Source organism: Eptesicus fuscus, chromosome 21 (genome assembly GCF_027574615.1).
Source record: "Eptesicus fuscus isolate TK198812 chromosome 21, DD_ASM_mEF_20220401, whole genome shotgun sequence".
NCBI classification, from domain to species: Eukaryota; Metazoa; Chordata; class Mammalia; order Chiroptera; family Vespertilionidae; genus Eptesicus; species Eptesicus fuscus.
This window is the reverse complement of record NC_072493.1, coordinates 12044258-12070969: the sequence shown is the minus strand read 5'-3', so window position 1 is coordinate 12070969 and position 26712 is coordinate 12044258. Positions and strand designations below refer to the sequence as shown.

Here is a 26712-nt window from a genome sequence, read left to right as displayed (position 1 = left end):
TAAAGTCCCAACCTGTATTTCCAAAAGGAAGCAAATTTACCAGGTTTTTTAGTTGGGAATTTCTGGTGGAAAGCTAATTACAACAGCAACAGATCTATAATATGTACTGGGCCTTGTAACATATTAACTATACAACATCTACCAGAATTGCAGTTACCAGCCACCAATTCACTTTTTCTTTGGGGTTCTTTCAGAACTGGGAAGCTTTTTCCTTTCTCTCCCTTGGTAAACAATTAATTTATCCTTTTCTTAAGCCACAGACCTTTTTCCTATGCTTAGGTGTTTCTAATTCCACCTTGGACCTCCAAGAAGTTGTCCATTTTTTTACATAAAGGAGCTAACTACAAATGCTGGGTCACATTTTGCCAACAGGGAAGTGATCTAATTCAGGTTCTGCCACAGCCTGAAACTCCCTTAAGAGCAGTGCTTCTGTTTGTATAAAATTGGAGGCCACATAAAGAGAGCTATGGCTTAGGACCACCTGCAGAGACTTCCCAGCTTTTTCCCAAAGCAATGAAAAGGTAGGGATGGGGAGGACAGAAAAGAGAATGGGCAGGCAGGTACAGCCCACAGCAGGTGCTCCGCCTTTGTGTATATCTGATTTATAAAAGAATGGAATCACTATCTGTAACATAGAAAGCAGTATGTAGACTTTGCCTGCAAGATTGTCAAGCTTAAACAGGAGAATGGTAAAGTCAGGTAAAAATAATTATAGATTTCTCAAACATTTATATCACTCCTTCCCATCTTTCTTAATTCCTAAAATTTATATCAAGACTCTGTCTTTGAACCCTTTTGTCCATTCATTCATTTAACAAATAGTTATTGAGCACGTGCTATGTGCTGACACTCTTCTAGGCATTTAAACTATAGCAGGGAATAAAATAAGTCCTTGACTTTGTAGAGTTCACATTTTAAGGAGGAGAGCAGTCAATAAATAAGCAATATATAACATGTCAGGTAATAGTAAGTGTTGAGAAGAAAAATGAAGCAGGCTGAGAGGGTAGGCAGAGGGAAAAGTAAGGCAGGCAGTCTACTCTAAGGACAGCAAGGAGTCCAGAGTTGACTGTAGGGAGCAAAGGAGAGTATGGTAAAAGATGAGGTCAGAGAGAAAGCAAAGGCAGGTGGGGATTGGGAGCTGCCCATATTTAGGGAAAAGGGAAACCATTGAGGAATTTGGACAGAAGAATGATGGAGCCTGGTTTATTTATTTTTTAATCTTTTTAAAATATATATTTTTATTGGTAGAGAGGAAGGGAGAGGGAGAAAAAGATAGAAACATCAATGATGGGAGTTCTCATTGATCGGCTGCCTCCTGCACACCCCCCACCGGGATTGAGCCTGCAACCTGGACATGTGCCCTTGACTGGAATCAAACCAGGGACCCCTCAGTTCGCATGCAGGTTGACACTCCATCCACTGAACCAAACCGGCTAGGGACTGGTTTATGTTTTAACCAGAAAGTTCCAGCTGCAATTAGGGGATAGGGTAGAAGCAGTGTGACTGATTAGGAGATCATTGAAAAACACCAGGCCAGAGATGATGGACCATCATCTGAGATTGAGGAGGAGGTAGTGAGAAGCATCTTCATCCTGGGTATATTTAGAAATTTCAAGGTTTTTTTTTCTTTTCTTTTTCCTCACTATTCTTTAGACGTTATGTAACCTTTTCCACCACCCACCCACCCAACCACAGTGATGGAATTTGTATTTATATGCTTTGAGACCAGGAGCTTTATTTCTGGTCCTGTCTTAGGTCTCTTCCTCCTGCCATCCCTCTAAAGTTTGCTTGATATGGAGCTGGGCACAGATACGATAACACTGCTGCAGACACACGTTTGGGAGGTACTGGCATGATGGGAGAAGGGATTAGCAAGTCCTAGGAAGGGGGAGTCAAGAGCAGGATCGTCCCTATTTCTGGTCAGGGAACTCAGCCATAGCATACATCTACTATTGAGTAGGCCCAGAATCTCTGAAGGTATTTCTTGTGGAAACTGCTCTTACTGTTGACATTTTACAGAGAGAACTCATACTGGAATGGAGAACTGCACAGAGACAGGAATCACTGCTGTGTTTCAGGCCGATTTGTTGGCAGGGACAATAGAAGTCATAGAACCTTAAAGTCTCGGAATCAGGATTCTAGAAGGCACTTAATCCAGTCTTCTCCTGCTGTTGTGTGAACCCCTACCATGATTGCAGTCATCTAGCCTCTGCTTCAAGAGTCTATAACTCATAAATCATGGAATGTCAGTGCTGGAAGTGACCTTAGAAATTATATAGGGCTGGGACTAGAACTGCCAGTCCCATGTTCTTTCCACTCGCTGTCTTGTCACCTCAAATAAAGGGCAGCCATTGCCGAGAATTACAGAGGTGGGTTTAAATGCCTTAGTGTTCATCCCATCACAGGCTGTCTGGGTTAATTTGCCTTTCAATCCTAAAAAGTAACGAATTTTCTTTTTATTTTCAACCTCAGGAATTGCCCTGCTCTCAGATGCGTACCCTGAGAAAATCTTGATTGGCCTTTTGGCTCAGTATGACAGCAGTAAAGACAAGCATACACCGGAGACCAGAATGAAAGTCGGGGAAGTCCTGATGCGAATTGTGAGGGCATTAGGTGAGTTTTCTTGTTCCATCCTTCTGAAACAGTGGGGGAACAGTCTGGCTTTGGAACCAAAGTCTGTACACCTGGAGGCTTAGTCTGTCCACTGTGAAGGCGGGGATGTTCCTGAGCATCTTGCAATGCCCAGGACAGCTCCCTACAACAAAGAAGGATCTGGCCCAGATTGTCAAGAAGGCCCCTTTGGATAGATCCTGTTCTAGAGCTTATGTGAGCCATTTTGTTTCTCCTTTAACATCACTCAGATGTGTTAGTTAAGTCCAGGACTGCCATATACAGTTACTCAGGTTGTTCACAGCTGTAAAATCTCCAAGAGGCATCTTTGTATGAATGGCATGTCCTGGAGTTGTACAATACTCAACCTCTGTGATCATCGTGGTGGCCTTGACACATCTCAATGATCATTTAGATTGCCATCTCACTGGACAGAGTTTGAAAGTTATTCATTCCCTTCTGTAATATATTTACAAATCCTTTTGGATGTGGAAGCTTCTGCATGTGGCTAATTTTATCTGTTTTATACCAATCTTATGAGCATACTTGTTTAGTGGATAGCCTTTTCTGATCCTATCTGCTAAATATGGGAGTGTGTCCTCATTAGAGCCTGTGGCCACCTTATAGGTGATTATATATGCCTCCTACGCCTTTTTTGGCCTTCTTTTTACATTTAGTGGACCATAATATAAAATAAAGTATATTTTTAAATTATCTTCACATCAATTTTTTCAGAGATGTAAGTTTAAAATCTACTTATAGATCTTGCCCCTCCTAATTGTAACAGTAATAAATGGTAGTTTTGGAAAATTTGGGAAATTAAAAAAAAAAAAAAAAAAAGTAATCGCCCTAGCTGGTTTGGCTCAGTGGATAGAGCGTCGACCTGCAGACTCAAGGGTCCCGGGTTTGATTCCAGTCAAGGGCACATGCCCGGGTTTCGGGCTCAATCCCCAGTGGGGGACATGCAGGAGGCAGCCAATCAATGATTCTCTTTCATCATTGATGTTTCTCTCTCTCTCTCCCTCTCCCTTCCTCTCTGAAATCAATAAAAATATATTTAAAAAATAAAAAAACGAAGTAATCACTGATAATCTCATAATTCAGAAATAACCACTTTTTGTTTACATTTTGATGTTTCCTTTTTTTTCTCAGAACTATAATTATAATGTGTATATACTGCATTTTTAAAATATATATATATTTGTTTATTTCAGAGAGGAAAGAAGAGTGAGAGAAAGATAGAAACATCAATGATGAAAGAGAATCATTGATCGGCTGCCTCGTGCATCCCCCTACTGGGGATTGAGCCCACAACCTGGGTATGTGCCTTTGACTGGAATCAAACCTGGGACCCTTCGGTCCACAGGCCGACGCTCTATCCACTGAGCCAAACCAGCTAGGCCTATACTGCATTTTTTCATTTAACATTCTTTATCAGCACTTTTCTATGTCATTTAATATTTCTTGAAAATATAAGATATATTGGTTGTATTATTTAATCAGTAATCTGAATTTATTATCATAATATTTAATTTTCTTCCAGAAAGCTATTATTGTTTAATTAGGTTGTTTCCAGTTACTTTCTTTTTTTTATTATTATTATTCTTTTTTTTTTAATCTTTTTTTTTTTTTTTTCCAGTTACTTTCTTTATGAGGAACTTTTCAAGGATTATAAGAAGTGTGCTATTGATTAATCTCATACACAAATCCTTTTGGTGACTCTTTGATTCTTTCTTTTTTTTTTTTTTAAATTTCTTTATTGATTAAGGTGTCACATATTTGTCTTCATCCCCCCCATTCCCATCCCACACCCCTCCCCACGGATGCTCCAACCCCCTGTTGAACTTAACCATTGGATAGGCTCATATGCATGCACACAAGTCCTTTGGTTGATCTCTTCCCCCTCCCCCCACCCTCCCCTATCCTCCCTCTGAGGCCCGATAGTCCGATCGATGCCTCCTTGTTTCTGGTTGATTCTTTCTTTAAGATTGTTTCCTGCAAGGGAAATTGCTAGGTCAAAGTATATGCATGCTTTAAGGCTCTTGATATTTAGTACTAAGTTTTCCTCTATAAATGTGCACTCTTGTCAGCAGTGAATGAGACTGCTAATATCTCATACAGAAAAATTATTTCGTGGCTTCAGATGAGAATTCTACCTTGGACCTATCAGAAAATGTGGTGGGTGGGTGGGCTGAAGAAAGGAGGGAAGTGTGAGGGGAGGGACTGCTGGATGAAAGGGTGGATGTGTGACTCAGTGAACTCATTGTTGCTCTAGAAGAGCAACTCAGATCTGGTGGTGTCATCGTTATATACAAAGAATAGCACTTAATTACATTTAAAGGCAGAACAGTCTTCTACTCAGCAAGCTCAAACAAGTTCCAGTTTACTCTAGATCAGAAGTTTCTAAAAATAAGCAAAAATAAAAAGCCCTATTCATGTTGAAGATATTCATCTGAAGAGTTTACCTTCAGTAAACTCTATAGAAAAGATCAAGAATTAATTTTTGGAATGAGGAATGAGGGGAGAGAACTAAATCTCAGGTCTCTACTGGAGTATGCCAAGGCAAGTAGAATGACACCCAGAAATGCTGGGGCAAAGCAACTTACACTTCTAGGTTAGGAGGTGCCTTTTCTCAAATTACTTTATATTCCAGGAAAAGATGGGTCCAGGAAAAGGGGGTATTTCTAACTCTTATTTACCTTATTTAATGTACTTTGTCAACTCTTTTTCATGTCACCTGCTTAATTTTTATTAGTTTTGTTGTTGTTAATCTTCATCCAAGGATATTTTTTCCGTTGATTTTTAGAGAGAGAGGAAAGGAGGGGGAGAGAGAGACAGACAGGGACACAGACAGACATTGATGTGAGAGAGACACATAGATTGGTTGCCTCACACATGCGCCCCAACTGGGTCTGGGGATGGAACCTGCAACCCAGGCACATGCCCTTGACCAGGAAGCAAACCCTTGACCATTTGATGCTCTAGCCAACTCTCTAACCACTTTGCCATACCAGCCAAGGCTCACCTGCCGAATTTTTGTTTTAGTTTAGTAATCACTTTGCCCCCTTACAGTTTAATCTAGTGATGAGCAACTCATGATCCCATCTAGTTCCAGGATGAAGCTCATAATCTGATTTTAGAAAACGTGTCATCTGCGCAGAGAGGAGCAAATTCAGCCCCAAATTCTTTTCTGACAACCACCTTCTTCTAGCCAGTTGTACAGGAAAATTGATTAATTAGATTTGTCTAGCAGGCTACTGTGAGCTCCAATTGGCTTGGACTGGGAATTAAGATAAGAAGAGGAGCTTTATAACAGCTACATAGCCCTGACCGGTTAGCTCAGTTGGTTAGAGCATTGTCCCAATATGCCAAGGTTGTGGGTTCTGCCCCCGGTCAGGGCATATACAAGAATCAACCAATGAATCTAACCTAATAATAGACAAATATGCAAATTGACCATACCTCCGACAAACCCACAAGCCACGCCCACAAGCCACACCCACCATCCAATCTGAGCAAGCATGCAAATTAACTCAAACCAAGATGGCTACAGCCACAGAGAACAAGGTTTCCTAGGTAACAGAGAAAGCCAAGCTTTCCGCCTGCCCTTGCCAGGCCTAAGCCTCCACTCAAGCTACAAAGTTTCAATTATAGAAGGTAAACAAATTCAAACAAATGGTGGCAGAATGGAGCTTGAGAGAGCAGGCCAGGGTTGCCGCCGGCAACAGGGGAAGCAAAGCTTTCTGCACACCCTGGCTGGGCCCACCTGCTTAAGGCAACAAAGTTTCAATTATAACCCCAACACAAATGGCTGCCGGCCTTCGCAGGGAGCCCCAGGCTTGGCTCCGCTCCAGGCTACAAAGTTTCAATTGTAGAAGGAAAATAAATTCCAGATACCAGGGCCTCTGCTTGGGTTGCCAGGGGGCGTGACTGGCCTGAAAACCACCACAGGCCCCTCGCTCAGGCTGCCCCACACCCCAAGGGAAACCCCACCTGATCAGGGACACCCTTCAGGGCAAACCAGCTGGCCCCCACCCCTGTACCAGGCCTCTATCCTATCTAATAAAAGAGTAATGTGCAGATTGATCATCACTGCAACACACAATATAGCTGCCCCCATGTGGTCAAAGATCCTGCCCCCATGTGGACACAAGATGGCCACTACAAGATGGCCAGCAGAAGAGGGCAGTTGGGAGGCACCCGGCCTGCAAGGGAGGGCAGTTGAGAAGGACCAGGCCTGCAAGGGAGGGAAGTTGGAGGTGATCAACCTTGCAGGAGAGGGCAGTTAGGGGTGACCAGGCTGGCAGAGGAGGGAAGTTGGGGGCAAACAGGCTGGAAGCAGAGTGGTTAGGGGCAATCAGGAAGGCAGGAAGGCCGGCAGGCAGGCAAGCAGTTGGGAGCCAGCAGTCCTGGATTGTGAGAGGGATCTCCAGTGGGATCGGGCCTAAACAGGCAGTCGGACATCCCTTGAGGAGTCCCATATTGGCGAGGGTACAGGCTGGGCTGAGGGACGAATTTCGTGCACTGGGCCTCTAGTGTATAAATAAGTGGACATTTCTCTGTCTCTCTCTCTCAAATCAATAAATAAAAAATTATAAAAAACAGCTACATAATATTTTATAGTATGGATATACCACAATTTAGACCATTTAGTCAACCATTCCTCTGTGAATAAACCTTCACTTTTTTCAATTTTTTCCTGTGACATGCAGTATTGCAATATAAATTTTCACATACATGTGCTAATAGAAATATATGCATATTTTGTATGTATGTACTAGTACATGCTACAGTACTAGAACATTTATTTCTGTAAATTTGATATTTGCCAAAGTGGAATCACTGGGTCAAAAGCTGTTTATATTTTAAATTGCATATATACTGACAGATTACTTCCTAAAATTGTGGATGAGATTGTGCTTTTTGAACCCCTGCTATGTCTGTTGCCAAATAAAGAAAAGTATTTTTTGAAAATTGTGTTCTTCGAAGTGAATGGACTAAGAAAGTCCATCTTTCGTTATTATGTTGTTTGTCTTGATTGCAATGGGGGAAAATATCTTAATTTAAGAAATACAATAGTAATACATTTTGCTATCAATTACCTTATAGTAAGAGTAGTCAAGTATCTCATTGTGGTTTAAATTTATATTTCCCTGTTGACTAATTATATTGAGCACATGTCTTTTCATGTGCTATTTTCTATTCATGTGTCTCTTACGTGAAGTTAATGTTCAGATATTTTTCCATTTTTAAATTGGATTATTTCTCTTCTTTTTATTGAGTTGTAAGATTTCTTTAATGTAGTGGATACAAGTGCCTTGTCATACATCTGTATTGCAAACATTTCCTTCTCGTCTTTTTTTTTTTTTTTTTTTCACATCATAGAATCCTTTTAGTCTTTTCTTACTGGTGTCTTTTTTTAAGAGCAAACATTTTTTTTTTGGTTAAAATAACACTTATTATAATATTAAGTAAATATGCAAAAACATAAAATCAGGTTACATATTTTTCCTCACAGCTTGAAAAATAAACACATTTAAAATTTTAATGCCAACAAAAATATCAAATTGATGGCATTATTTTAATGTGATAGAAAATTTTTTGCTAAAATGAATTCACTGCCCACAATGTGATATGGTTCTGATGTTAGGATGGGGAATTTTTTTTTTTAGATCAGCATGCCCAAATTATTATCTGCTGTATGATGAATCCTTACTCCCATATCTTCCCTCTGTACAAATTACTGCAAAACCCTTGGGTTCTGAAGTCAGGCTGCCTGCATTCAAAGCCCAAGGCTGCCACTTCCTAAATCTTGAATGTGTGACCGTAGCAAGTTACTTAACATCTCTGTTTCTTGGTTTCTTCATCTATAAAATTATCTTAATAAATACCTACTTTATAGAGCTCTTGTGAGGCTTGCAGGAGTTATTAGATGTAAAGTGGCAGATATATAATAAGCAGGTATATTATAATAATAATACCTTTTATTACCTCAAGCTCTGTGTAGTAACTCTGCAGTCACTGAAGCCTCAGGCCAATAGGAATACTAGACATTAATGTTAAGGGTAGAATTTCAACTACATCAGGAAAATAGGAACTAAATCCAAACCAAGCTTTGTGTATAAAGCCAGGGACTAGGTTTGTGCTACCCTGTACACATAAGAATGAAAGCTACAATTACCACTGGGAGCAAGCTTCTCTCTTGGAAGATAAATGAAGACACACCATCAGCCCCTGCTCACTGGTGACTAGAACTAATTTCTAGTTATTTCCCAAGGATGAAAGCCCCTGTAGTAAAACTGCTTCTGAATTGGGTCACCTGCAACATCAATTTCTTCTTTCTACTGAATTATTCCCAGCTACATATAAGTATTACTTAATATATATTTTTAACAAAACATCTCTCTTATCCCCATATCTCCTTCCAAATATAGCCCTATTTTTCTGGTCTCCTCCAGAGTAAAACTTCCCCAAATGTTGATGTATTTTCATTTTCATTCATTTCAAAATATTTTCTAATTTTGCTTATGATCTCTTTTTCTACCATGGATTACTTAGATGTGTGCTGTTTGTTGTTTAAATTTCAAATATTTGTAGATTTTCCAGGTAACTTTCCATTATTGCTTTCTCATTTCTTTGTGGTCAAGAAGCATACTATGTTCCATGTGCATGTGGAGGTGTGGTCTGTAAATATCAATTAGATTAACTTGGTTAGAGTATTTGAACATCTGTTGCTGTGTGTATACATAGAATTTTTGTCCTCTTGATGAATTGACCCTTCTATCCCTTTTTTAAATTCCTTGTTCCAAAGTCTACTTTTGTGATGTTAATATAGTCATTCCAGCTTTCATAAAATTAGTGTTTTTATGGTATATCATTATCTCTTAATCTGTGTCTTTATATTTGAAATGGATTTTCTGTAGGCACATTTTAGGGTCTTGCTTTTTTAAAAAATTCATTCTGATAATCTCTGTCTTTCTGTTGTTGTTAATCCTTACCCAAGGATATTTTTCCATTGATTTTTAGAGAGTGGAAGAGAGGGGGAGAGACAGAGAGACACATCAATTGGTTGCCTTCTGCACACACCCTGACCAGGGCCAGGAAACCTGCAACCAAGGTATGTGCCCTTGACTGGAATGAACCTGGGACCCTTCAGTCCATGGGCCGACACTCTTTTCACTGAGCCAAACCAGCTAGAGCTAATCTCTTTCCTTTAATACTAGCCTTTTAAATAGTTTAGATTGTCTATATTTAATGTAATTTGAATATGATTGAGTTTAAATCTATCATCTTGCTATTTGTCTCATCTATTCTTTTTTAAAAATTTATCTTTATTGTTGAAAGTATTGCAGATGTCCCCCTTTTTTTCCTCACTGACCCTCCCCTCTTCCCCACTCTTACCCGCTCCCCAGGCCTTTACTGCACTATTGTCTGTGTCCATTGATTATGTACATCCTATCTAATAAAAGGGTAATATGCAAATTAACCACCACTCCATCACAAAGATGGAGGCGCCCACAGCCACAAGATGGCGGTGCCCAGTCCTCTCAGCCCCGCTGGAGTCCCCCAGTTCCGGGGGTGGGGGGCGGCTGCTGAGAGTGGGCAACGTGAGTGGCCTGGTGGAATGTTTGCTTCATCGCCATGGCAACGAGGCAAGCAGTCCACGCCTGGTCGAGGATGAGCCTCTGGGCTGCGGAGAGCCTCTGGGCAGTGGGCGCAGAGTGGCCAGGCCCCGCAGAGAGCTACTGGCGCACGGATTCGTGTGCAGGGCTACTAGTATGCATATAACTTCCTTGGTTAATCTCTTCCCGTCCTCCCCTTTCCCTCTGAGAATTGTTAGTCTGTTGCATGCTTCCATATCTCTGAATCTGTTTTATTTGTCAGTTCATTTTGTTCATTAGACTCTACATATAAGTGAGGTCATGTGATATTTTTCTCTAACTGGCTTATTTTGCATAGCATAATAATCTCCAGGCTCCTCCATGTTGTCTCAAAGGATAAGAGATCCTTTTTTGCAGCTGCATAGTATTCCATTGTGTAAATCAAGCATGTCACATACCAGCCATGAGTTTGACATGCTTGGTACCACAGCTTTTTTAACCACTCTGCTGATGGGCACTCGGGCTATTTCTAGATCCTGGCTTAATTAAAGAAGCCAAGATGATAAAGAGCCACATGTGCCGTGTTTAGGGATTTGGATTTATGTTGACTTTAAATGGAAGCCATTGAAAGATTTTAAGGAGGGAAGAATTCATCATAATTACATTTTAGCAAAATGACTTTGGCTGCTCTGGGAAGGATGAAAGTGGCACAAGACTAGAAGCAGAGAGACCTGTTAGGATGTTGCTGGGACAATCTGGATCTGGGCAAGAGATGATGGTGGGTATGGAATGAGGGTTTACACATGAGAAAGAAGGAAAAAGATGTCTTCAGATAGGAAAGAGAGCATACGAACAAGACAAAAGTGGGCTGCTCGTGCATAGAGAATTGGGACTTGATCTGTCTCCCTGTACCAAGTTGTTTTGGGTGCCTTGGGGAAGTAAGGCTAGATATAGGAGGTGGGGTATACCACAAAAAGCGTTGATGCTGGGCAGAGAGGAGTTTGGACTTGATGTGATGGGCATTTGGGAATCACTATAGATTCTTAAGAGAGGAAGCAACATGATGAGAGATGTGTAGGAGTGATTGGCTGGAGCATGAAAGATGGATGAAGAAAGGAGCCAGAGAGATAACTAGTAGGCTGTTGTGGTATTCCATGCCACAGAGAGATGAGGGCTTTGATTAGAGAGATGTCTGTGAGAATGGTGAGAAAGTAGATTTATAGGCAGGTCAGAGGGAAAAAGAGACTGTCATCTTTTTTTGTACATTTAAAGATGGTGATAGAGTTATAATCCACCCAGGAACTGTTACTCTTGTAGAATTGTTGAGAGGTTGAAATGAAGTAATATATATTAAATCACAAATATTTGAGTGTCATTATAGAGATATATTTACCACTATATTAACTCCTATAGTGGGGTTTCCAGATACCAAAGTAGAGAGATGGGATTATCCAGAGTGGCAGCCAGTGGGCAGGTAAATAAGGATTTGACATATAGCCTTAATCTTGGGATATATTTTACCTTTCTCTATCAGAGAGAGGTATGTACTATGATCCTAGAGTCATAACCTCCTAAGTTTTGAGCTTGACTCACATTTAATAACTATGGACAAGTTACCTAACCTCTCTGTTATTTATCTGTAAAATAGGCATAATTATAATAACTACCTGATTGGGTTATTATGAAATTAAAAAGATAATATATATAAAGTGTTCAGAACCAGTAGCTCTCATGGTAAGGAGTGAACAAGTATTGGTTGCTATTATTTTCCTGTTGGTATTTTTTTTTTTAATTCTTTATTGTTGAAAGTATTACATATGTCTCCTTTTCCCCCCATTGACCTCTCCCTGCCTGCTCCTACCCCCCAGCACAGGCCTTCACCCCCCTACTGTCCTGTTGGTATGCATCTGCCCCCTGGTGGTAAGTGCGTGTCATAGCAACCAGTTGACTGGTCATTCATCTGCTTAGGCTTTTATATATATACCAGAGGCCCAGTGCACGAAATTTGTGCATGGGGGTGGGGGGTGTCCCCTCAGCCCAGCCTGCACCCTCTCCAATCCGGGACCCCTTGGGGGATGTCCAACTGCTGATTTAGGCCTGATCCTGGGGATTGGGCCTAAACCAGCAGTTGGACATCCCTCTCACAATCTGGGACTGCTGGCTCCTAACTGCTCACCTGCCTGCCTGCCTGATCGCCCCCAAACTGCCCCCCCCCAACAGTCTGGTCGCCCCCAACTGCCCCCCCCCACCAGCCTGGTCGCCCCCAACTGCCCCCCCCCCCCCCCCCACCGGCCTGGTCGCCCCCAACTGTTTCCCCACTGGCCTGGTCGCCCCTAACTGCCCCCCCCCCCCGCCCCGCTGGCCTGGCCACCCCACGCAGCCTGCTGTTCAGTCATTTGGTCGTCCCTCACTAACCCCCCTGCCAGTCTGGTTGGCCCACTCAGCCTGCTATTCGGTTGTCCGTCTGGTCGTTTAGGTCGTGACAGTCCCTGGCTTTTTATATATTAGGATAGATGTTTCTTTAACAGCACCTCACTGCTTGCTTTTTAAGGGTGTTTCTTTGGAAGTTGCTCATCTTTCCAAATCATCCTTAAGTCCTCTTTCCCCCAAATCAAGCATTGTATCCTACCTTTAACCCTTTGCACTCGCTTGCTTTTTCTCGATTCCTTTATTCTAATGCTAACGGTGTCGAGTCACACTCGATATCCGAGTGCAAAAGGTTAAATAGCAGAAACCTTACCTTTTATAATTAGATCTCTCTGAATAAGTTTGAGTAGATATTGCATTTCTTTTCTGAACATTACCAGCTGCAAGAATCTTTAACTCAGGAGATACAAGATGACATTGGCAAAGGATCCTTTCTTTAAAGATTACAACATAATTATATTTTAATGTTTCAGCATTTTAATTTTGTTACTTTTATTTTTCAGTGTCTTCATATTTTTGTCTTCTCATTTCACTCCCCTATTCCAATTTAGAGTAAAATTAAAACATTAATTTTGGAACTTTAGTGTGTATGTGAAAGGACACAGTACATGAAGCATCTGATTTTCTCTCTCTCTCTCTCTTATTCCCAGTAAGGGGTGTGCAGGAGGCAGCTGATTGATGATATTTCTCATTGATGTTTCTATCTCTCTAAAATCAGTAAAAACATATTTTTTAAAAAACATACCTGGTAGATCACTTGTACTAACAATAGTCCTACTAACAAGTTTGCTTTTGTTTAATAACTTGTCCCACAGGGATCTTCCCATGGTTACATGTACACCTCAGTCTATCTATATACAATTTGCATCTCAATCATCCCTGCTTATGTGGTCTATGTGATGAGGTACAATGAACCACAACCAGGAAAGGGAGTGCTAAGAGTCCCTGAAATTTTTTCTAACCATCTCATAGCTCAGGGTCAACTCTTGGTTACATTGCTGTAAAAACTTTTTTACAAGTTTTGAAATATAGCTTGCATTTATTTTAACTTATGGACTTACAAGTCAGTAAACCAACATCCTAACTGAAACAATTCCTTAGAAAGAAATTGTAACTTAATTTTCCTTTTGCTGGACCTGATATAATAGAGATTTATTTCATAGCACTTGAGGGATGTTGTGTTACTGATTTAAACATGAAGTTGTATTCTCAGGCCAAAAGCTTCTCAATTTATGTTTGTCAATATTATGAGGCCAACTAACTCTGGAGCATGCTTTAACGAGTTTGAACATTTAAGTAGTGAATTAAATTAATTAAGTCACTGAAATGATTTTAATACTTTCATCATTACAAAATTGTAAAGACAGTCTCCTTTATTGAAAATATCTACTTTTTTCCTTTCATCTTTTTTTCTTGGGGGTTGGGGGGGAAATACTTTTTAATGTTTTTTTTTCTTTACAAATATGCAATCCTGGGCCACAAATCTACACACTCCTTTGCAACGGGTCCTCTGATGGCAGAACCTTCCATCTCCCCTTTATTGTTTACTGTGACCCCCGCATTATCTTCAAAATTAAGAAACGTGCCATCTTGTCTCTGGTATGACTTTCATTGTCGAATTGGATGTCCCTTCCTTCTGAGCTCTGGTTTGCCTTCTTTAATTGTGACCATCACCATGTCACCCACACCAGCAGCAGGAAGTCTGATCAGGAGTCCCTTGATCCCCTTTGCAGAGAGGATAAACAGATTTTTGCCTCCTGTGTTGTCAGCACAGTTGATCATGGCTCCTACTGGAAGACTCTAAGACCCATCACATCCTCGCTGGAAAGGGAAAGTTTTCTTTCATCTTTTAAAATAACTTACCATAAACCTGGAACTTTTCCTTCCTTGTGATCACATTTCTGGGCTTGATTTTGTTAATTCTACCCTTCAAGAAAATTCCGTCCTGTTTCTGAAGTGTTACTGTCTCAAGCACACTTTTCAGGAGAACTGATCTGCTTGTCTTGTCAGTAACCCCTTGGGGTAGGGTCAGTTATTGCAGATTTTCCTTGTAGGGTAACTTTGTGTAAACTGGAAAGTTTATGCATTGATTAAACCAATCTTCAAGTGCAATGAGCTGTTGAGATGGAATGAGTAACCTAGTTAATGCACCACTACAGAGGCCTTGGCATCTCCTGTTTCAAACTGTTGGTTTCTGTTACTTTAGTTCATGGAGTTGCCAAAAATGCTTTGTTGCCACAAAGCATTTCCTATACATTGTTTTACTTTGTCCAGAGATACTTACCTATAGTTCTTATTTGCACTTCACTCTGTGATTTGAAGACACTAAAAGAAAACTTTTGCAAGTTAAAGTGTATACTCCTTTCACTGCCCTCATTCTATCTCTTTCTTCTTAGCCCCTCCCATTTAAAATTTCCCTCTGTAGGTCCTTACTCAGGCTTCAACCATCACTAGAAAGTAATCAAATTTCAGAAATTATTTCACCCTCAGATCTTTCTCATTCCTTCCCAGCTTGTAAAAAGGAGAGAGCAGCTTTAATATTTACGAAGGGGTTGATGGCAGCCTCCTATTGTGCTATCCTTCTTAGGATGACTTTCCTTTTCTAATTGGAGGCTATTTAGTCCAAAGAAATAAAATTCTAATGATTAAATAGACTCTGAGGCAATACAGTTTGCTAATAGAAGAAATATTTGGAGGCAAGAATGTCTCTCTCTGGCTCTTTAAAACATATCTGGTAGGCCCAGCCAGTGTAGCTCAGTGGTTGAGCATCGACCCATGAACCAGGAGGTCACTGGTTCAATTCCAAGTCAGTGCACAGGCCCAGGTTGCGGGCTCAATTCCCAGTAAGGGGTGTGCAGGAGGCAGCTGATTGATGATATTTCTCATTGATGTTTCTATCTCTCTAAAATCAGTAAAAACATATTTTTTAAAAAACATACCTGGTAGATCACTTGTACTAACAATAGTCCTACTAACAAGTTTGCTTTTGTTTAATAACTTGTCCCACAGGGATCTTCCCATGGTTACATGTACACCTCAGTCTATCTATATACAATTTGCATCTCAATCATCCCTGCTTATGTGGTCTATGTGATGAGGTACAATGAACCACAACCAGGAAAGGGAGTGCTAAGAGTCCCTGAAATTTTTTCTAACCATCTCATAGCTCAGGGTCAACTCTTGGTTACATTGCTGTAAAAAGGATAACAGTATAAATGTAAAACCAAAACCATTAGCAGATCAACCATTAGCCTTAGGGAGAAAAGTGGGTCCTGACATGTAGGCAGCAGTAGGGGGAAATCTATCCAGAGACTACCCAGCATTCTTGCCCAGTGACTACTGCGACCTGCCTCCTGGCAAGCCCCATCAAGACCAGAAGATGGCTTTGGCTCCAGCACTCTGCAGTTCCCTAATACGTGCATCTAGGATAGGGGTTTAGCAGCTTTCAGTAGGCCCTTACCACTCATCTCCCACTGTTAGGACATCGCAAGTGTTCAGCTCTTCCCACTTTGAAAATGGTAAAGAAGAAGGGGATCTTTTTGTTTTCTTCCAGCTAGAATTATAGGATTTCAGCCTTTAAACAAGATAATTAAGTAACAATTCCGGTGCTTGCCCATGGACCATTACTCCCATTATGCCCTATTGCTCACACACTTTTTCAGACCTGGCTCTGGCTTCTTTTCCACCCATGCCTTATAAGGTTAAACAGAAAAAGACCATGAAATGCCAGAGATGTGAGGGAGTCAATTGGCCACTTTCACATCCTTTGTTTTAGAATGGAAGTTCCTGCTGATCTTAATGCACAGCCAAGTAAGTGTCCGGTGGCAGTAGTAAGAGCCCTCTGCCTGGGAGATAAAATTCTGGTCTTGAGAGCATGTCTGTCTGTCAGTAGCTGAGTGACCTGGGATTGGCCCCTTTTAAATTTTACTTTCTTATTTATAAAACAGAATTAATATTTTTTTCTACCTACCTTAAATTCTTGTGAAGCTCAAATAAGATAATAGGCACACAGGTGCTTTGCAGATAAAGAGGCTTATAAATGCACATAGCATTGCTTTATTGCACAGCATTTTATATCTGGGCTGTACTGTAGCTGCATATTTTATCTTAACTAAAACCCGTCTCCTGTTCATGAAGGGCTGTGTAGAGAAGGGAAACCAAAATCAGAAAAGAGATGATTTCCCCAGAGCTACAGGGGAAATTCAAAGCTGAAAAGTAATTGTTAATAGATCATAATTTACCTATGAATATTTTAATGATGAATTTCACCAGAAATTAACTGCATTTAATTATTAAATTCTCTACATGGCTTTTGGAGAAGAAATTCTGCCTGTTAGGATCTGCCATCTCAATCTCATTTCTTTCTGACCTCAGCAGAAATCATCATCTCTGTTGACTCTGGTCCACACATGTGACAGTAGGTTGTATGCATGAAACATTACAAGGAACCAGTCATTCTCCTCCTGGATTTCTTTCAGTCGTGAAGTGGAATCCTAGAGCAAATGAAGAGCTGTAAGCAAGGACATAAAGGGGTACACAAACAGAGCAGGTCTGTATTTCGTCTCCTGTTTTCTCATCGGCTGATCAGCGGGGATATTTCTGTGAGGGCATGTGGCTCTCCATGTTACCCCTAGGAATCTCTTCACTTCACTTCAAAAGTAAATGGAAATCCAAGATGGGAGGGAAAGTAGTTCTTCTGGAGCCCTTTCTTAAATAATTGATTTAGTGAAGTCAAGTGTGTATTGTATCTTCATTTAATCTTTTTCCGTCTTTGCTCTTATTTTCTCCCCAAAATATCTAATATCAAAACAGAAAGTACCGCCTTGGAGAGAGGAAGAGCATACTTGGACTGGTTAGATTACAGAGGGGATTTAACACTGTAATTGAGATCTCTCTCCATCTCCACTTGAGTCTGATCTGTAAGAGGAAATGAAGTCAAAGCAAAAGAAATTTGGATTAGACATAATAAAAGGCACAAAGGTTTCTTAAATATTGGTAGAAAGTCCTAACTATCCTTAGGTTCATGTGTGTCAAACAGGGTTTGGCACAGACTTTTGATAGATGGGATATTGGACTAAACCTATGTGTAAGGACCTCTGAGTCTAAATCTTCAATATTTTTTTATTTGTTTAAGAGACTTTTATATTACACTAATATGTGTGTGTGTGTGTTTTTAAACTGAACCAATGAAAGTTAATTTAGAGGTTTTTTTAAAAATATGTTACCCATTAAACTACCAGCTCTGAGGTAGTAAGGACTGAAATTTTTTGGCACCATTTTTACCAACAAATAAGGAAGCATAGAGCTGGCAGAAGTAATACCATCCCCAAAGCAGAGGGAAAGCTCCGGGTTCTGCTTTCTTGAGATATAATTCATATACCATACAATTCACCCATTTATAATGTGCAATTCAATTTCTTTTTTTTTTTGTATGTTCACAGATATGCAGCCATCACCAAAATCAATTTTTATCACACCTAAAGAAACCTTATACTCATTACCAGTCAATCACTGATCTACTTTTTTCTCTCTAAGGATTTACTTATTTTGGACATTTCTTATAAGTGAAATTATACAACATTTTTCAGCACAAAAAAAGAGATGAGCTATCCAACCATGAAAGGACATGGAGAAACCTTAAATGCATATTATGAAATGAAAGAAACCAATCTGAAAGTCTACATGCAGTGTGTTCCCAACTATAGTTGGCAACATATATAGTTGGAGTTTGAATTGCACGGGTCCACAGATTTTTTCTCTCTAAATACTGTAATTGTATTATATGTTAATCAACTGTTTATGTTATTGGTAAGGCTTCTGGTCAATAGTAGGCTATTAGTAAAGTTTGTGGGGGAGTCACAGTTTACATGCATATTTTCAACTGTGTGAGGGTTGAGGGGAATCCGTGCTCCTAACCCCCGCATTGTTCACAGGTCAACTGTATATGACATTCTGGAAAAGTCAAAACTGGAGACAGTAAGATAAGTGGTTGCCAGGAATGAACCAGGAGGGAGGGATGAATAGGTAGAGCACAGAGGATTTTTAGGACAGTGGTTGGAGTGTCGGCCTGTGCACTGAAGGTTCGTGGGTTTGAATCCTGGTTAAGGGCACAAGGGTATGGTTGGGGTGCATGCAAGAGGCAACCAGTCGATGTGTCTCTCTCACATCGATGTCTCTCTCTCTCTCTCTCTCTCTCTCTCTCTCTCTCTCTCTCTCTCTCTCTCTCTCTCTCTTCCTCTTCCTCTTCCTCTTCCCCTTTCTCCCTCCCTTGCACTCTCTCTAAAAAAGAAAAAAAGAAGCAGCAATGGAAAAAATGTCCTTGGGTGAGGATTAACAACAAAAAATAAGTAAATAAAAAATTTTCAGCTCTCTCTTTCACTGTGCATTGATTTTTCACCTTCCTAAGCAACTCATTTTTATCAGATTTGTTCAAACAAATCTAGATCCTTCACTTTTCTTTGAACACATAGCTGTTTGCTTCTCAGGAAGGTTAATTATTGCTAACATCCTGACAAGAATATGAAGATGCACATCGCCAGGTGTTGTCATTGCACAAAGTAGAAGTCATTGATGCTGAACTAAGTCAAACCCCTCTGACTAGCAGCTACTTGAGTAAGTTTCTAAAAGTGAGCTTGGATTTACTGTGCGCATTTCCCTGAAGCTGTTTAGAAATCCTGAGGAAAAGATGGTGGTCTAACTTCAGTTCCATGGGTATCTCTCAGTCCACATGTTGTAGCCTGTGGTGATTACTTTCTGAAAATGGAGGTGAGGGAATTCAGAAATCAATAACATTTTTGTAAAAGCCATATAATATGCATGTTCTTAAGGAGACAACTCAACAGGATGGTCATGAATGTTTGTCCGTGTCAGGGATCAAGTGCCTGCCATCTTTCAGACAAAAAGTGAATTAGGATCTTGGAATCTTGTGGTTCAAATAAATTAACTGAAACAATAATACCATTTCAACTAGATAAAGAAAAATACAACAACAACAACAAAAAGGTAAAGAAAATACCCCCCCTAAACACACACACACACCACAAACCAAAACCAGGAGTGCATGGGATAATTGAGATTTGATTGCTTAATCAGAAACTAAGGAATACTTGTGGGTATTCTGGAGCTGTGGTTTTAGTTCATAATGAACTAGGTTAGTCAATAGTTGCGAAATATACTCAGCATATAGCTCTCTTCACATGAGCTACTACTGTATATAGTTACCTTTTTATAATAGGTTGGCAAATGGGAACCTATTATATATATAAATATATATAAAATCTGATTTATGCTGTATAACAGACTATTATCCCAATTAAAATGATAATTAGAAGAAAAAATTATTGGGTTTATGTTTTTCTGTTTATGTTAATTATAAAATTGACTTTTGAAGCCTTTAAAAAACATATACTATCTTAAATTCCTTTGTTTTAGCAAATCTGTCTTTTCAGGCTTTGTACTGATAGACATAGAACTGACATAGAAGTACTCTATAATTTTAAAGAATATTTCAATTTTCATATTACATCAGTTAAATGCTTTTAGCTGCAGGTACAGAAATTTCCAACTCAACTGGCTTAAACAATAGAGAATAAATCATTGCACATAATAAAAAGTCCAGAATTAGTGAATTCTTTGATTCCATGACATCATTCAAGACCCAAATCTTTTCATCTTTCTGCTCTGCCAACCTCAGCTTTTTTGCCTCATTCTCTGGTCTCTCATGGTTTCAAGTTGGCTGTAGCAACTCTAAGGTGTCATATATTTAACATAGCCAGAGGGAAAAACGGTTGCTTAGAGTCTTCCAGCAGGTTTTTCTTCACACCTCATTGTCCAGACTCAGTCACCTGCCCATAAACAAACCATTTAAGGCAAGGGGGGCTATGTCCACCATGATTCACTAGGTAGCCTGAGTCACATGGGTGGTGGTTAGGGGCCCAGGCAAAGGTGGATATTTCAACATAAAAATTAGAGTGCTATTTGCAAGGAAGATTGGGAGAATGCCAAAGAGATGTACACAACAAAATTTGACATATAGGGATCTCCTAAGCTCAAATTAAAAACCCTTTATGGCCCTACCTGGTGTGCTCAGTGGTTAGAGCGCCAGCCTGTGTATGGAACGGTCATTGGTTCGATTCCCGGTCAAGGGCATGAACCTGGGCTGCAGGTTCTATCATGTTTCTCTTTCTCTCTCTTGCCTTCCCTCCCTCCCTTCCAACTCTTTAAAAAAAAAAAATCAAAGGAAAAAATATCCTTGGGTGAGGATTAACAACAACAAAAAACACCCAAAAAAACCTTTATGTAGGATCTTCAAATTCTATGCCTGTGTCAAAGTGCAGTCCTGGAAGCGTTATTCTCTCACTACATGCATTCAGTTTGTTCTGCATAGAAACCTGGTCAGGGCTGACCTCCAACCTGGAGACTAGGATCCAGTACAGTCTTCAGAAACGCGGAGGGTGGCATAGTCAGAGGCTAGCAGAGCCCCCAGGAAATGGAAGCAGAGCTGTAAATCCCCAAGGAACAGGTTTGAGCAAAGTGTGACAAATCTAGGCTGTGTATGTGAGGTCCAAGGGAGATTAGGTTGCACCGAACGTGATGTCAGGGCTCTTGGAGAAACGCAGAGTGGATGCAGCGAGTGTTCCAGACCAATACCTGCAAAACCAGGTTGCAAGTGGGCCCAGAGCCAGCGGACTGGGTACAGTGCAGGGCTCTTGTGATGCTGACCTTCCCACTGGCTCCTGTGGTTCTCAGGTGCACTCGGGGAGGGTGTTGGTAGAGCAGGCAGTTAAATGGATGCTCATTTGGAAAGTGGTAACAAAGCTCAAGCAGGGCAGGAATTACATAAATGGAACATTAAATTGTGGTTTTGTTTATGTGATGGTATGCTCTTTTCTTTTATGGTGGGTCAGTATAAGAAATAGTCATATGATTTCTACATTGAATATAAAACTTTCGTTGTCCGTTCTGCTCTTCACTTTTCCCCCAGTTCTCACGTGACTTGTTTCTTCAGGTCTTCTCCTCTGAGAGCTTTTCCCTGAGCCCTCACCCCTGGCTCTCAACCTCCCTCCCCAGCCCCCACCTTCCTTTTTTTCTGTCATAGCCCTTCTTGCTGCTGGAAGATTTATTTACTGTATCGTCTTTCTTCCCCACTAGAAGTAGGCTTCAGGAAGATGGGGACTTTGCTCTCATGTTCATGCTATATTATCTCCAGTACCAAGAACATACGTTTTTCTATACATTTGTACGTTTAATATACATATTTAAACTTGTAAGTTTTGTTGTTAATAGTGAGGGAAGTTGTGTGTGAGTGCATTTTTACATACATAAATGGAATGATGTTGGTTCCGTTAGTTTCTTTTGCTTAACAGTTTCTTAAGGAGACCTTTCCATATTAGTGTATATATTTCTGTCATGTACCTTTTTTTTGTTAATCCTCATCTGAGGGTATTTTTTTCATTGATTTTTAGAGAGAGTGGAAGGGAGGGAAGGAGGAGGAAGAGAGAGAGACACACACAGAAACAGAGAGAGAGAGACTGAGAAACATCCACGTGAGAGAGACACATCAATTGGCTGCCTCCTGCACATGCCCTGATCAGGGGCGGGGAATGAACCAGCAACCCGGTACCTGCCCTTGACCTATCAAACCTGAGACCCTGCGGTGCAAGGGCCGATGCTCTAACCACTGAGACCCACCGGCCAGAGCAAAGTCCCCTCTTTCCTATTCTGAAAACAGACTATGGCCAAAGTCATCATTGATTCGGTTTCTGTGATATACACTGAGTGGCCAGATTATTATGATCTCTGAACGCATAATAATCTGGCCACTCAGTGTATATCCTATACAATAAAAGGCTAATATGCAAATTGTCCCCTCGGCCAGGAGTTCAACCAGCAGGCAGGCCAGCCGGCCAACTGCCCATGTCCCCTCCCCCTGGCCAGGCTGGCCGGACCCCACCCATGCACGAATTCATGCACCGGGCCTCTAATATGTGTGTGTGTGTGTGTGTGTGTGTACACACACACACACACACACACACACATATTAGAGGCCCGGTGCATGATGTTAACTGGGCGGGATGAGTCTATGACGACGGCATGTAGTATATTAGGAACTGGGAGCTTTTTTTTTTTTTTAAATATATTTTATTGTTTTTTTACAGAGAGGAAGGGAGAGGGATAGAGAGCTAGAAACATCGATGAGAGAGAATAATCGACCAGCTGCCTCCTGCACACCCCCCACTGGGGATGTGCCCGCAGCCAATGTACATGCCCTTGACTGGAATCGAACCTGGGACCCTTCAGTCCGCAGACCGACGCTCTATCCATTGAGCCAAACCGGTTTCGGCAGGAACTGGGAGCTTTTGAGAGAAACTACTTCTCATCTTTTTCTTAAATTATATGGAAAGTACATTGTGTTCCTGACCTTAAGGGAAAACAAATATCCTCTTCCTCCCCTTTCAAGTGATTGAGATTGTTGAAATTATGCTCTCTAAGCAACCTCTGCTTGACTCTAGGATGGTATTCACCAGTCCCTCAAAACCGTTCTTGTCAAGGTCAACAGTGACCTCATTGTTACTCAGTCTGATGGTCAGTTATTAGTCTTCTTCCGCCTAACAGTGAATGTTCTTCCAAAGCATGCTTTCAAATAGTTATACAAATACTTTAAAAGTATAAAACACCATAAAATGTACCACCATGATGTCATTATTCCTTCTTTAATAAGCTGACTGTGTGCTTTAAAAGATTTTTATTTCTTCCCTTTTCCTATAGGGGATATGGTTTCAAAGTACCGAGAACCTTTGATCCACACCTTCCTGAGAGGAGTGAGAGACCCAGATGGCGCTCACAGGGCCAGCAGCTTATCCAACCTTGGAGAATTGTGCCAGAGGCTAGACTTTCTGCTGGGCTCCGTGGTTCATGAGGTACTGCATGTTGATTCTTCTCTAAAGCTTTTCATTTGGACCTATGAATAGCTTGGGATTAGCAGTCACAAGACCTGTGTTCTTTTTCCAGGTCAGGTAAGTAAGTCATTTAATCTCCCTAGTCCTCACTAGTATGACACATATATTAAAAGTGATGCCCAGCCAGTGTGGTTCAGTGGTTGAGCACCAACCTAGGAACCATGAGGTCATGGTTCGATTCCTGGTCAGGGCACATGCCTGGATAGGGAGTGTGCTGGAGGCACCCGATCGATGATTCTCTCTCATCATTGATATATATATATATATATATATATATATATATATATATATATATAGTTATATTACTAAGAATTTTTAATTTTAAGAGGATTTATTATAAAAAATTCGAGGTAACTAAGAGAATTGAAGAAACCTTGAGGAAGGACAGATTTGAAACTTTATTGGGGTCTCTGGAAATACACTCATGGATTATTCATCTACTTGAATTTATGGTATTTCCTGATTCCTGAGCTTTATATGCTTTGTTTTATTGATTATAAAGGCTATTCTTATAATTAAATTCCAACTTAGGATTTTTAGGAAAGTTATACACCAGTCATTTTCTCTCCTTGAACTCCTCTTGAGGGACATACCCCTATGCCCAACTTTTTGTATCTTTTTAAAAATAACTTAGAAACAATGATTGTTACTGACTTAAAACCTTCAACTGCTCTAATATACATGAACCATTAGGCACCTGATGTTTGGTTGTGTTAGCAAATCTCTTGTTGTTTAGCAATATCAACTTGTAACACCTAAGAAAAGGCCTTTGCAGGACTATATGTTTATGTCAGCTAAAGATTTCAGCTTATTATAACTTCTCTGGGTCAAATATTGAAATAGTTCCCACATTTTTTTTTCTGTTTACTTGGTTTCTTCATATGACTCAACCTAAACTGAACCATAAATCATGAACTGAAACCTATATAATTTTATTAGCCAATGTCACCCCAATAAATTCAATAAAAATTTTAAATAAAAATTTTGAAATCACCCAGATGTCCGTAGATGGGAAGTTTGTTTGCTTTTGTGTTGATTTTTAGAGAGAGAGGAAAGGAGAAAGCAAAAGAGAGAAACATCAATGTGAGAGAGACACGTTGGTTGCCTCCTGCATGTGCCCCAACCAGGACCAGGGATGGAACCTGTAACCCAGGTACGTGCCCTTGACCCAGAATCGAACCCATGACCCTTGCTTTTGTGGCCTTGAAAAGGAAGAGACTTGCCAGATGAAAAAAACTACTGACAGGAAGGGTCATGTAGCTTCATCTTAATAGCATTTGCTTTTGGCAGTGAAACTTCTGATTTGAAAAACCAGGTGTTTCCATCCCACATAATTTCTGTCTCTTCTTTCTAGATGTTCCTTCTTATGTACCATCCCACGCTTGCCATGTCATCAGTGCCAAGCCGGCCGCCTTGGCTGGACTACAAGTTGGAACATGATTGGACACCTGACAGTCTTAGTATTTCATTCATCGAATCCTCCTATAGTCAGACTGTTCTTGTCCATTCTCATGGAAAAAGTAGGATATTTGGCATGGCTCTTAAGTAGTTCTTCATTCACTTCTTCATTTAACAAATATTTATTGAGCATTTATTCTATGCCAGTGATGGAACTATAACCAAGCCATATGCTATGACAGGGGGATCCAGTTCTGAGCACAATGAAGTTCCTGTCCTCATGGAACTGACACTTAACAGAGGAGAGTTAGGTAATAAGCAAGCAAGCAAGTACACAAATATGTACTGTGGTTGGATGGAATAAGTGCTACGGAGGTAAATTTAGAAAGGTAAGGGACAGGAAGGGAGAACTTGGATGAATAGGAAAAGCTTCAGTGATGAGTGACATTTGAGCAAAGACCTGAAGGAAGTAAGGGGTTGACCCAGGCAGCTACCTGGGGAGAGAGCATTCTTGGCAGAGGGAGCAGCAGTACAGAGGCCCTGAGGCCCACTAACAGCAAGGCCAGTGTGGCTTGAGTGAAGAGGGTAAGGGAAGAAATCAGAGAGGTGATTGCATTCCAAGTGGGGCCTTGTAAGGACTTTGGCTTTTACTGTGAGTGACATGGGAAGCCAAAGCAGAGGGATGAAGCGATCTAATTTATTTTAAAAGATGATCGTATGTTCTTCTCTGACAGTTCTCCCAGTGTCTCATAAAAGCTCTGGAAGTCTTCTAGTCTCAAAAATGCTTAGCCCGGTGTGTGCTGGTGGGGAAGGAACTTTAACCTTGGGAAAACCTGTCTTTGGCTGCAAACTGAAGGACTTCTCCTTCATTAGCATTTGTCATGTGCCAGGTATGTTAGACGACACAGGTGAAGGACCCAATCTCTCTCCCCAGGACATCTCAGGGAGTGTGAAATACAGAGGAATGAATAGACAGTGGACTGACTGGAGGGATGACATAGTACAAGCACGGGGTGCTGAGCAACGCAGAGCTGCGACCCTCAGTTAGAAATGCCAGGGCAGTGAGTCCGTTACATTGATCAAGTGTTAGGCAGAGAAAGAGGAGAAGCGTAATCTGTTTTGATACAAAATTGAACAAAGTAGCCACCATAGGCTCTTCTACACGATCTGATCTGCAGGTCAGAGTTACAGCCCTCGGGCACCTGAAGAAAACCGCGCCCCCCGCCCCCCATTGGGTGGTCCAGATTTGTGGACTGTCTATACCGAGACAGTGCTTGCTGGTAGGAAAGGAATATCGAGTGTAGGATCATCTCTTCCACAGTCTCTGTACCGGGAATTCAGGTTTTTTCTCTCTGTCGAGTCAAGATTTAACCTGTTTGGAGAGCATTATTATTTTCCCCAATTTCCTCTTGTTCTTGTCAAGAGCTGTGTTGCTTGAAACCAAATCTTGAGAAGTTCTTTATTCCTTATCACTTTCTGTGAGAAGTAAATATGATTTAAGTCAACCACAGGGAGAGGCCCAGCCTCAGAGCAGCAAATGAGATAGGCCCCAGGTGACAAGTGCAGGAGCATTCGCGTCTAATGTGGTGCCCACGAAGCCAATACGAAGCTTCCACCTCTGGTCCCGCTGCATGGCCTGCATTTATTACCAGTTTTCCACAGTCAGTGCAGTTTCTAAGTGGCAGGGTGTGTGCAGGGTGAGGGCACGTAGACCCCTG

General features: G+C 40.9%; 1 protein-coding gene across 1 annotated transcript in view; it reads left to right on the top strand.

The window, feature by feature from the left end:
• Positions 1-26712, top strand: part of TANGO6 (transport and golgi organization 6 homolog) — a 142435-nt gene that overhangs the window by 81158 nt on the left and 34565 nt on the right. The window contains exons 15-16 of the mRNA XM_008139950.3: positions 2473-2613; positions 23406-23557. Of these exons, the coding sequence (XP_008138172.2) occupies positions 2473-2613; positions 23406-23557 (293 nt within the window). The remainder of the gene's footprint in view (positions 1-2472; positions 2614-23405; positions 23558-26712) is intronic.